The sequence below is a fragment of the Procambarus clarkii genome, chromosome 13 (genome assembly GCF_040958095.1).
Source record: "Procambarus clarkii isolate CNS0578487 chromosome 13, FALCON_Pclarkii_2.0, whole genome shotgun sequence".
Taxonomy (NCBI): domain Eukaryota; kingdom Metazoa; phylum Arthropoda; class Malacostraca; order Decapoda; family Cambaridae; genus Procambarus; species Procambarus clarkii.
Window position 1 is genome coordinate 14,372,582 of NC_091162.1, and position 13,073 is coordinate 14,385,654.

At 35.6% G+C, this 13,073-nt stretch overlaps 1 protein-coding gene across 6 annotated transcripts; it reads right to left on the reverse strand.

Annotated features, from left to right (window-relative positions):
• Positions 1 to 539: 539 nt before the first annotated feature.
• LOC123757138 (uncharacterized) lies at positions 540 to 12,991 on the reverse strand. Of its 6 annotated transcripts, none has more exons than XM_045740571.2 (5): positions 12,900 to 12,991; positions 7,826 to 7,987; positions 6,098 to 6,261; positions 4,818 to 4,975; positions 540 to 4,389 (listed from the first exon to the last, which is right to left on the reverse strand). In XM_045740571.2, exons 1-5 carry the CDS (start codon positions 12,964 to 12,966, stop codon positions 3,276 to 3,278), a joined length of 1,665 nt encoding a protein of 554 aa, XP_045596527.1. In that variant the 5' UTR covers positions 12,967 to 12,991; the 3' UTR covers positions 540 to 3,275. The 6 variants fall into 6 exon arrangements, with proteins under 6 accessions (XP_045596527.1, XP_045596526.1, XP_069179779.1 ...); XM_045740570.2 differs by having other exon boundaries at positions 12,849 to 12,991; XM_069323678.1 differs by having other exon boundaries at positions 12,907 to 12,984.
• Between the last annotated feature and the right edge of the window lie 82 nt (positions 12,992 to 13,073).

Consider the following 13,073-nt stretch of genomic DNA (forward strand, 5'->3'; position numbering starts at 1 on the left):
GTATCCAGGTGGGTTTAGGCCACTTCTCTCTCTTCCCCCCTCCCATGGGAAAATGTGCTCAAGTAACACTGAATCAATGTTTTGTCAACATTGATAACAGCAAAGTAAGTAATTCTCAAAAGAAGGCACTAAACTGGGGTGATAACCTCAAAAAATTAAGTTAGAAAACACTATGGACATTCTAACCCACATTTCAGAGGCATCATTGGTTATCACAATAGGAGCCAATCCCAAGATGGGCATTGGGTTGACCCCCAACTACCCCAAACACTATATAATCAATCACACTTCACTATGAAAGCTGTGCGAGGCTAACCACAACCATTCGGTCTTCAGCCTCGGACACATTCTCTTACAAATATACACAGAGGGGCCTGATAACCGAGTGGCCAGCACTCTGGACTCTTAATGCTGAGGTCCGGGTTCAATCTCCAGTGATGGCATAAACAGTATGGACAGAGTTTCTTTCACCCTGATGCCCCTGGAAGTTTGAATTTGTTTGAATTTGAAGTTTCAATTGGGAATAAGTCAAAAATATATTTGTATTAAAAATTTATATCAAATAAATAACTGTACACAAAACATACAATACTACACATAAATAAAGCTTCCCTTTAGTGGAAGGTCAATTCTCGGAGGAGCCTGGGAATCATTACAAATAAATATCGTACCTAATAGCCAGAGTTGGCTAGCAAGCAAAATTTTTGTGAAATATTTCATTTTCCAAAAATCTTTCTTATGAAATGACAAAGTTTTCATTCTATTATATATGATTGTAATTTTGAGTCAAAAATAAAAAATTTGATCAAACCTAACATAACCCAATATAACTTAAGTCAGTAATTCATGTTCTTAATATAATTATTATTGTTAGAAAAGAAATATTTGAAAAAAATTAAAATCATTCTGCCTGTTAGGCAAATTCGACCTTGCATAGTAGGCCAAGTACTGCAGTTTTGGCTATTAGACACGACAAATACGTACTGTGGATAAAAAATGAATTGCTTTATGTACAAACTAATATATACAGGTATATATATACTGTATATGCAAGATATTTTAATTCTCTGCCATTTTACCTAGTCACCTTGCTGATGCCACTCACTTCGTGAGAATACAAAGCTCCAAAAATCATGTACACAATTATTACAATTTATAACTCATGTCAATAGGTACTACATTCTATTTCTACCATCTTTCACATTTAGGGTGGCAGAACACTAACGTGGCCAGAGACAGATAGGCATCGGTATATCAGGTTGGGTATATACAGTATATATTTTTTTTCTGGCTGCTAGGAGGCTTCCTTTTTAATGGGGTGAGCCACCATTAACTGAATATTATGTATTAAATGGAGAACAAGATATTTATATTTCCGATTAACCCTAGAATCAGGAAATGGGACTTTCTAATAATAAGTTCAATTGTGTTCACCTTTGAATAATTTACAATCAAACCTCTAATCATTGAATCAGTCAAATTATTTGGAGTTATGTCTATCACAGCAACCAATACAACAAAGTCCATTCTTATGAAATAATATTTTTCATGTGATATTTATCATCAAATACACTGTTAAAAAACTACATTCTTGTCATTTGCAAGGGAATTAATACAACTTATATACAGTACTGCACTAATCAAATCTTCAATCATCAAATACCACATGTCTTAAAAAACTTGTTCTAACAGAGTGAGACCTCCATGGGGCAAGCAGTCTGTTTCACATAGAAAAAAAACTCTTTGTTCTGATGTACAATATACAAATGACAAAGTTAAACTGAGATTCATATAACAGACTGTTTACAAACCTTAGGTCTTGGAAAGTATGTATGACATTACAGTACACAATAATGATGGGTGCATACAATTGAAATACAGGCATTGTGAACTATGTTAAAGACAAGAACTCTTATCTAGTTCCAGTAGTATAACAAATCAAATTTTTTGCACACCATGTCTAGAACATTGTCTTGTGATTACTATTTTGTGTTTGATATTAAAACATGTTATATATGTTATATTTTCGTAAACTGGAATTCAAATTACAGTATAGTATATGTATTATTTTTCATTGTTTCAATATGACACAAACAATTTTAACTTTTATATAACATCTATTGCTGAACAAACACTGCTTGCAACCAGAGCTCCAGGACGGCCACCTTTAAATTAAAAAATCACACACCAGTAATAAAACCGATCTCAAGACTAATTTAAAACTAAAATTGCACCCCGTCTTCAAATTGAGAATAATTTGGATGTATAGCAGTCTAGACCAGGAAATTTACAGCGAATTAATATTGCTACAAAAAAAAAAAAAAAAACACACACACCAGTAATAAAACCGATCTCAAGACTAATTTAAAACTAAAATTGCACCCCCGTCTTCAAATTGAGAATAATTTGGGTGAATAGCAGTCTAGACCAGGAAATTTACAGTGAATTAATATTGCTACAAAATTTCCTTCATATATTAAAGTAACAAATTTAATTAAAACAATATGCAATGATCAAAAGGAGTCAGGCCAGGAAGACTATGTAGCACCATCCATACCACCGAATATTCAAGAGACGCTAAATATCACTCATGATGCCAATACGAGAACAAAAGGATACAAGGCTAGCGACACCAAAGGTATTGGATTCACAAAGAATTCTACCACGGAACAGATGACCCCTAGGGACATTAGTACGAAAACAAGATATATGATCATAACAAAAATTAATATTAATGATAAAATTCAGTAATTTAAATTCCTAAAACAGAATATTAAAGTGATAGGCCTATTGCCTTAAAAATTTGGGAAATGGGGAAAGGGAAAATTTCTTCCCACAGTACACAACTTTCAATTAATCTTCTAATTGTATATTGTATGTAATACAGGTATACACCTTTTTTCTGAAATAGTTGACTGGTAGGACACAGTGAAATTAAAAATATACTGTGCATTATCAATACTACCACAGTAATCCTTTGACATCACTTGTCTGGGTGTTCTTATAATGGCATCCTGAGGGATGTCCAAAAAAATTTTAATACAGGTATTGTGTGACAGACTGCATTAAATACTATTCCAGGTCTGATGTCTTCATTTGACAATTACTGTATTTACTTATGCACAATAATATGAATAATACCACTTATGAAATAAACTTCTACACAAAGAATGCCTAATGGTAAGAATGGAAGACCAAATGAATGTACAAGGACGGAACAAATGTTCTACAACAATTTGACTTTCATACACAATTGGTTTGGAGAAAAATGTGAATCAAAACCAGGCCAACTCTACCAATAATCTTTGTTTCTCGACATATTTTTCAAGTTTATGATAATCTACATTTGTTATATTTTGGCAGTAAATGATATGTAAGGTCTCAAGTGGGTTGTTAAGTCGTATTACGTATCTAATCGACTCTATGGTAATATTTTTACACTGAGTCAAGCTGAGGAGTCTCAGGCGAGGGAATTTTGAGGTGCGGACAGCATTTATTAAAATTTCATCATTTAGGTTGTCTTGCTCAATCACAATTATTTTCTCGAGAACAGGTGACTCAAGAATAAGTCTAAGGCCATCTGTTGGCACATGAAAAGTCAATGCCAGAACTTCGCTTATGGGAGCACAGTTAATATTAATGGATTTTAAATGACTGAAACTTGGTTTTACGTCTCGTGGCACTGCATGAACTTTTGATGGATCATAGTCACTATAGGTGTTTAAGCCATCTAATGATAAAGTGTTTAATTCTGGACATAGATAGGCTATGACAATCAGATTTATATTAGCCACGAAACGAAGCTGGAGGTTACGCAGAGTCTCACCATGTTTGTGCAACAAAGGTACAATTTGGGTGCAAAAACTCACTTGGTTAGGCCCATTAAATTCTAATACAAGATCTATTACATTATTTAGAGTCAATAGAGGCAAAAGGCTGTCAGTTTTAATGTTACCAAGGTCGCGCAGGTGTACGTACTGAATATTTGGACACAAATTAATGGCTGGATTGATGAACTGAGCATTAGCAAAATGCCCCAAGTTTCCACTACCAAATTCATCACATTGTAAAAATCTTAACTTTAATGGCCCAAATTCAGGTACTATGCTGCCTATATCTACAGACACTTCTGCCATTTTCTCTCTACTCTTCTTTAAATTTGCCAATGCATACAACAAAGTGGAGTGAGTTATTTCTTGCAGATTTGGCAGATTTACTAAGGCACACTGAATTCCTTTGTCAGTAACGGCAGTCCCATAGAGATCCAACTTGATGATGGATTTCGAGATATGTGGCTTCTCAGTAGGAAGAATGTCGGAACTCATGATCCCGTGACAGAGGCTCGAGACGCCCATGTCTGTTACATCTGTATCCGAGAGATTCAAAACCCTGCCAAATAAAATTACATTATACTTTAAGAACTGTATAATGCATACTTATTATCATGCTGCGTTTTAAAAAACATTTTTGGCAGTAGGTGACACAAACATTTGAAATTTAAGCAAGCATCTACAAAAACATTCCAGAATATAAATTTTCTAGATATATCCAATGTTATGTTCAGAGTGTGTGTGTATAGCACACACACATACATAGAGGTATACATTACATAATCCAGTTTACTCATACTGTATATTGTGGCACATGTAGCCAATGCTCTCCTGGACTATAGGAACTGAAAAACCTTATCCACTTCCTTTTATGCTCACATTACAGTACCAAGAGTGTTCCTCGAGTACTGTACCTGTCATTTGAGAAAAGAGTTCATATTTGATGAAGTACTTAAATGACCAAGAGCTGGTGTTAAATTTGTTTACCTGACATGTTTGCAGTAGGCAGAAATAACACTGATGGTTTGATCTGTCACATTCGTCTGTGACAAGTCCACTGTCTGCAGGAGGCTTAGGGACTTGAACATCTCATTCAGAATTTTGCGTGGCAATGTTCTGCCCTTTAGTCCTATGTGGCGCAGTTTCTGGAGAGAAGTCGGTGAATGTTAATCCTTTTTATGTTGCAATGACTGTTTATCTACACTTCAGCATACTTAATGGTGTTATTGCCAGTGATTTAAAGACACCAGGAACAGTGATCCAAACATAGCTCTGAATATTTGTTTGGGAAAAAGAAAAAATCCAACAAGGATATTGGTGTTAAAGTTAGTAGGAATACATTATTAAAGACAAACTTGGAAGAATGTTAATCAGTAAAGAAGAAATTAGGATAGGTGAAAGGAGTAGTGTTGTATTTTGATGGGTTGAACTTATAAGTTATAAATGTGAACATGGCTTCTTTTCCTGGTGTGAGCACAAACTACCAGAATATGGTAATGAACGTATTTATGAAGTGATTTGCACATCTTGCAGAAGCTGAAATGTGATAAATGCAAGTTGTGATAAAGTACAGTATATGTAGAATTTATTAAATACAGCAGATGGAAATAGGATGGGTATTGAAAATGTGCCTGAAAAGATGGGAAAGTGGTACTGTGCCACTCAACTGAAAAGCTATTGAATAAAGCACGTATGAAGTCTATAGGGACATCAGTGTACTATGTATAGTGGGCAAAATGTATGGGAGAATAATGACTGCATGAGTATTATACAGAAAAAACTGAACTGAATCAGTGATGAATGTTGGTTCTGCAGTGGACGAGTATTGATCAGATATTTGCATCGAAACAGAGAAAAAGGCTGAATTTAGCCGAGATCCGGTGTGTCCATAGGATGGTATCACCTAGTCCCGCAGAACACCATTTTGGCACTGGTGTCACACGGAACATTTCAAATGGTCTTAAGTATGTACATACAAGTATGAACACCCACTTACTAATCACACACATATGCTCATACCCAGACTACATTTTGTAACCATCCAAAACTAATCATATACCCACTCAACCAACACACCTACTAATTATATATCTACTCAACCTACATCCACACTCCAGGCAGATAGACAAAATCAACCATATACCCACCCCATCAACTACAAAATATATGTCCACTGAAGAATGGAAAAAAATGTTGAAAACGTTGTTCTTGCTTGGGGGAAACACTCATGTTCAACTTGTATTTAAATAGAATTTAAGAGGACCCACCTTGCAGCGTACAGCACAGAGAGATATAATGTATCCAAACTCGGATGTGCAGCGTGTGAGAACCAGTCGCTCCAGGTGGTAAAGTAGCAACAAGTGCAAGTGATGTTTCCGTAACTTGCCAGATGTGTTCAATTCCTCAATTATAAGCTCAATGAGTGGACTAGCTGCAGGGACAAGATATAGATCAATATTAGCAGTCAAATATTATTTTCTTAATGCTAAAATGACTTTCCTCAACTAGCAAATCATATCTAGCAAGCCTCATCGTTTCCTGACAAAGGCAGGGGACAAGTTTATCAATTAGCTATGGATGGAATGACATGAAGATAAATGACAGAAAACAGTACAACTCGCATGGCCACAACAATCGAGCTGGTCTCAAAATATTAAGACGAACTTCTAAAATAGTCACTTAATGGGTTTTGTCGACATTATGACCCTCTTACCCATGTACTGTGGTGCACATTCAGTGATGACTTTGTTACTGTTGCTAATAAACTGTACAAAACTAAAGTACAGAGTCTTGGACTACATTGAATAAATATTTTTTAAATTCAATTGCTTTATGTATTTTTTTTTAAGTTATTCAATAATAAATATCCAATACAGAGTACGCCTTTAAATAATAATAATTTTCCTTCTGCAGTCTATAAAATATTTGGAGAGAAAACCTTTTCTGAAGGAGCAATTAAGACAGAAGACTTAACATTTATTTTGTTGTAAATCTTAAAATATTTATAAAATGTATGGTTATTCAAGGGAGAAGAGAGACTAAATTTTGAAGGCGTGTTAATTTGGGCAACCGGTTGCCAATCAGGATGTCCCACATACAGTACTTAAAATTGGTTTTATGTTGCTTGAATGAATGTTTTCTCGGTTTCAATGAAGATGTCACCATGAACAACTGCCACTACACAAGTATTAGCTCTACACAAGTTTTCTTCACTTCACCATTACAAAAATAAACCTTCACCCAAGTGTTGACTTTGTTACCATCATCAACACAAATAAAATGTTTGTCTCAGTTTTCAATATAAGCTAAAATGCCAAAAGTATACCATACTTTAATACTGATTGGGTAAAATATTGTTCAAGATTTGCAAATTCTGTATTGTATAAGGCAAAGATGTCAGTCCTTGGTCACCTAAACTAAATTTGTTTATACAGTAACTAGAATAACATACAAGCTTAACAGTTTATGGTCAAATATATGGCATGAACTGAAAGGAGAGGTTTACCTATAAAATGGCCTCCCAGTCAAGTCTGCAGACATTAACCAAAATATGTTAGTAGCTCAAAGATACTGCCCACAGTAGTCAGTAGTTGTTACCAGTAGTCAGCAAGGTAGTTACATCACTTTTGTTTTATTTTTATTAAGAAGTGTCACAAATGTAAACCTGTATATCATAGTTTTATTATATCCATTTTTCTTTGTAATATCCCATTTCCAACATTTTATCTGGCAAGATTTATGCATTCTTTACGTGATAAGATTTTCTTTTGCCAGGAATGGCTGATGAATGCTGATATCATCCTTGAGTACAGTATAATGATTATTTTAAATAAAAGCAACAAAGTAAAGGCATCAGTCTACTTAAAGCCTATTATATATTTCCTATTTTTAAAACAAATATCACAAATGCTTAAATGGCCATGATTCCATTAATTTTAAACATCAGAATATGACAACTAGCATACAGTACATTATCCTTACATGTAAATACTTACGCAAGTCTTCAAAAGGGCCCAGAACGAACAAGTAGCTTTTGCTTTGATCAAGCCAATTCTGCATATAATCCTGACACCAGTATTTGTCCATGTTATTCACAATACTTCGCACACATTGCACTTTTAAACACCCCGGAGGTTTGGGCCGAGGCATCTTGTGAACTGAAATTCAACAAAGGCTTATTGTACTTGCAGTGGGATACTTTCTATAAGGTTGTCTACAGAGGAAAACGATCTAACTTTGGACTGCATCTTCAGTTTCATACACCTATATATGAAATATATTATTAAATATGACCGAAAAAGTAAGATTAATAATTCTAACACGAATTTTCTCAATCTTTCGTACATTACGCTTCACTGTTGGAGGTAAATCAAAAATCACTTCTCCAAAATTCATTTTTATTTCTAGTCTGACGCGACACGGGCGCGTTTCGTAAAACTTATTACGTTTTCAAAGACTTCACAAATACACAACTGATTAGAACTTGCGTTTCTCTGATTTTATATCTACATTTGAGTGAGGTGGGAAGGGTGATGTGGCATTAACACAAGACAGAACAATAGGGGATATTAATAGGGTATTAAAAGTATCAACACAAGACAGAACAGAAACAATGGGTATTGAATAGAAGTGTTTGTAGAAAGCCTATTGGTCCATATTTCTTGATGCTTCTATATTGGAGCGGAGTCTTGAGGTGGGTAGAATATAGTTGTGACTATATTCACAACTATATTCTACCCACCTCAAGACTCCGCTCCAATATAGAAGCATCAAGAAATATGGACCAATAGGCTTTCTACAAACACTTCTATTCAATACCCATTGTTTCTGTTCTGTCTTGTGTTGATACTTTTAATACCCTATTAATATCCCCTATTGTTCTGTCTTGTGTTAATGCCACATCACCCTTCCCACCTCACTCAAATGTAGATATAAAATCAGAGAAACGCAAGTTCTAATCAGTTGTGTATTTGTGAAGTCTTTGAAAATGTAATAAGTTTCACGAAACGCGCCCGTGTCGCGTCAGACTAGAAATAAAAATGAATTTTGGAGAAGTGATTTTTGATTTACCTCCAACAGTGAAGCGTAATGTACGAAAGATTGAGAAAATTCGTGTTAGAATTATTAATCTTACTTTTTCGGTCATATTTAATAATATATGTCTACAGGAAAGACTGCTACTGTACCAAAATATACTACTATATATGAAATATATAGGTGTATACTTACCATACCTTACCTCATGATATACTGTTTAATAAAATACATACAGTAATCCTAAATATTAAATTTTTAACTTTGTACTATAGAGTAAGGGAACTGTATTTTCTTCTGCACTGTATTACAAATTACATTCACAGACAAGGTACCTATTCGCCCTCACCACTACATATCAATTCCATCTTCACCATGTATACACTTGGGTTAAAAATAAGTGTGCGCATGTTTGAATTACCAAATTCTCTTAAAAGTCACATAATTAAATAATGCCTTTTATAATACTGTACTGTACACAAGACGTGTACCTCCTTAAAACAGAACCAATCCAAATTAATTAAAAGTTACACAAAATATTATACAACTAATGTATTATATTTCTGAAAAGTTGTATTATGTATGAGTAAATTGCTTATAAATAGTGTTTATGAACACAAATGAAGCAACGCTTTGCCTGCATTATTAATCTTTTTCCTGCAGGCCCTCTTTTTACCATTTGGTTCCAAAGTTTGTCAAAATGTTGCTAACATTTAGAAAACACTGTACTGTATCAAGCATTTAATTACAAATACTGAATGATTCAAACTAATGAAGGGAATTATCAGGAGGAAGCACAAAGCCTTTACGACTATATAGGAATGAAAATCCTGTACAGTACCCAATTTCTTAAAACATTTAAAGCACACACATGACAATCGACGTACTGAACACTTGCAAATCAACCAGTTCTGGATATTTTCCTCTTAAAATCCTCAAGAATAATGAGCAAATAAATCTGACATATAGGTAAAGGTGTGCTGTCTGCACCTTGTTGCCGCAGTAGTGGATTACTACTGAATTTCCCATTCATCAGTACACAGGACCAGAAGATATCACTTGCATATCATCACTTAATTATTTATTGTAATTTCAAAATAAAAAGATTGAGAAATTAAATGGAGAAGTAAACTAGAGAATAGTGATAGTACCAACTCCAAATTAATTTGCAGAGTACGGAACGAGATAAAGTTCAATTAATACAGAACCGTTGTGTGAATGACATTTCTAAAACAGTGCCAATATTTGAGAATGAATACAGACTTTAAACAGCTAATCTGCAATTATTACAGTATTTACAATAATTCGCAAAGCAAAATTTTACCCGTTTTTTTTTTTAGCTGCACATTTCAGTGAAGATTACATAGCATACTGTACTGCATTGGTTCTCAATATGAAGGGAATGAGAGCATTCACTACATAATGCTAAGATGTTATGCAAAATATGATTATTCTTGCTACCTGTATGGTAACAGGAAGTCAATTTTAAGCTACCTAAAATTTACACATTTTAAAAATTTAGAGCATATTACAAAAAAATAAATGTAATAAGACAAGTGATTAATTATTATGTATAGAAGCCACAACCTTCCTGTAGCTTTTATATAGAGTGAGTAAGTGAATGAAAACAAACAAACACAAAACACACAAACACACACAAAAACACAGTATATATAAACTTTTGTCATAGGCAAGTAATTATCAAAAGGTGCCAACATAGGGAGACTATATAGCTAGTTTTGTAATGACTTTGACCTTGATCTTCCTTACTTGTATGAAACAAATTTCAAACTACTGTGCTGGATGGTAAGATAAAGTAATTATCAGGAGAGATACTGTGATGGAAGGCAACATTAAGTGACAAGCTGTATTCCATAATCACCTTACCTAATGTAACCATGTCTTTTTTTTCCCCCACAAACTATTAATTTTTACCAAACCTTACTAATTAATAAATAAGTAAGGTTTAGTTTAAGTTTTTTTAAAAAGTAAGTTTTTACAGCAATTGTTCTTCCCAACATTAAATTCATGTTTGTCGGTGTTAACTTAATTTTAAGGCATTTTGATAAAGTACAGCGCTTTCTTTAGTTTTTATTATTATGGTAAAGAAAAAGCTCATGTTTAACACCTGAATAACAACATGCCATCACTTTATATCTTTTCATTAGATTGCAATACATACCTCACCATTTGTGACATTTGAGGAAAAGGAAAACAGGTATCATATCTAACACAGTAGTAAAGATTCATTATTGCTCATCTGGATCAAGTGCGAGTTTTTATATTTATCCCCTCAGTTGACACGATTAAATGGCATGGATTAAGGATGGTACTGTATCTCGGGTTGCATACATTTGGTGCAGGCGAATGCAGAACCTGTACATAACATAATGAGCAAAACAAAACACCGAATTTGACTTGAACATCACACACACACTTAATAGAATTCTACGATCAGGTGACAAAGATTAAGCAAGAAAGAGAAGGATGAGCAGACTGCATTTTTTGACTGTCGGAAAGCCTTTGACACAGTACCCCATAAAAGGCTGATGCATAAGCTGGAGAAACAGGCAGGAGTAACTGGTAGGGCGCTCCAGTGGATAAGGGAGTACCTAAGCAATAGGAAGCAGAGAGTTACAGTGAGGGGTGAGACCTCAGATTGGCGTGAAGTCACCAGTGGAGTCCCACAGGGCTCTGTACTCGGACCTATCCTGTTTCTGATACTGTATACGTAAATGATCTCCCAGAGGGTATAGACTCATTCCTCTCAATGTTTACTGACGATGCCAAAATTATGAGAAGATTAAGACAGAGGAGGACAGCTTGAGACTTCAAGAAGACCTGGACAAGCTGCAGGAATGGTCGAACAAATGGTTATTAGAGTTTAACCCAAGCAAATGTAATGTAATGAAGATAAGGGTAGGAAGCAGGAGACCAGATACAAGGTATTATTTGGGAGATGAAATACTTCAAGAGTCAGAGAGAGAGAGAAAGACCTGAGGGTTGATATCACGCCAGACCTGTCCCGTGAAGCTCATATCAAGAGGATAACATTAGCGGCATATGCCAGGTTGGCTAACATAAGAATGGCATTTAGAACTCGTGTAAGGAATCTTTCAGAACATTATACTGTATACCACATATGTCAGACCAATCCTGGAGTATGCGGCTCCAGCATGGAGTCCATATCTAGTCAAGCATAAGACTAAACTGGAAAAGGTTCAAAGGTTTGCCACCAGACTAGTACCCGAGCCAAGAGGCATGAGCTACGAGGAGAGACTACGGGAATTAAACCTCTCTTCGTTGGAAGACAGAAGAGTTAGGGGGGACATGATCACCACATTCGAGATTCTCAAGGGAATCGACAGGGTAGATAAAGACAGGTTATTTAACAGAAGGGGCACACACACTAGGGAGGACAGGTAGAAACCGAGTGCCCAAATAAGCCACAGAGATATTAGAAAGAACTTTTTTAGTGTCAGAGTGGTTGACAAATGGAATGCATTAGGAAGTGATGTAGTGGAGGCTGACTCCATACACAGTTTCAAGTGTAGATATGATAAGAGCCCAGTAGGCTCAGGAACCTGTACACCTGTTGATTGACAGTTGAGAGGCGAGACCAAAGAGCCAGAGCTTAACCCCACAAGCACAATTAGGTGAGCACACACACACACAAAAAAGACAGCTACTAAAACAGTGACAGCACTGATGACAGGCAGATTAAAGTTGGTTTGTTTAGAACCACATTATGTATGGTCCAGGATGATCCACTATGAGCCAAGTGTTAAACTCTGAGGAGTTTATCACATTCCTTTGTGCATTACTACCTAAAACTTAAGTAATAAAGAAGACGGTAGCAAGTCAAGAAGTCAAGCACTAGTAACCGTCGTCCCAGCCAAGCACCGTGTTGGGGGTCTCCGTAATACTGGGCACCTCAAGACACCTCGCGGCCTGCCAGTCCCAACCCCGAGCTTCGTGAAGTACCAGGTACTAGGACGCGCCAGGGAGCAACAGGCTGTGTAAAGCAACAATAACCTCTGACCTCTGAGAGAGGCGTCACACCTCCGGGGCCCAGCACTTTGTTTACCACTTGTGACGTCATACAAGCACACCTCTGGAGGTAAACTTCTCTCCTTCTCCTCCCACGCCTTCAGAGGTGTGAAAAAAAACAATTATTTAAATTTTAATAGTTTTTTTTAAGTATTCTAT

Excerpts from the sequence above, each read along its gene's own strand:
- LOC123757138 (XM_045740570.2), bottom strand. The coding sequence starts at position 12,966 with ATGACGTCACAAGTGGTAAACAAAGTGCTGGGCCCCGGAGGTGTGACG. Across the intron at positions 6,262-7,825 it reads GGGCCCTTTTGAAGACTTGC|CTAGTCCACTCATTGAGCTT; the intron begins GTAAGTATTTAC and ends TTGTCCCTGCAG. Across the intron at positions 4,390-4,817 it reads GCCTACTGCAAACATGTCAG|GGTTTTGAATCTCTCGGATA; the intron begins GTAAACAAATTT and ends TTTATTTGGCAG.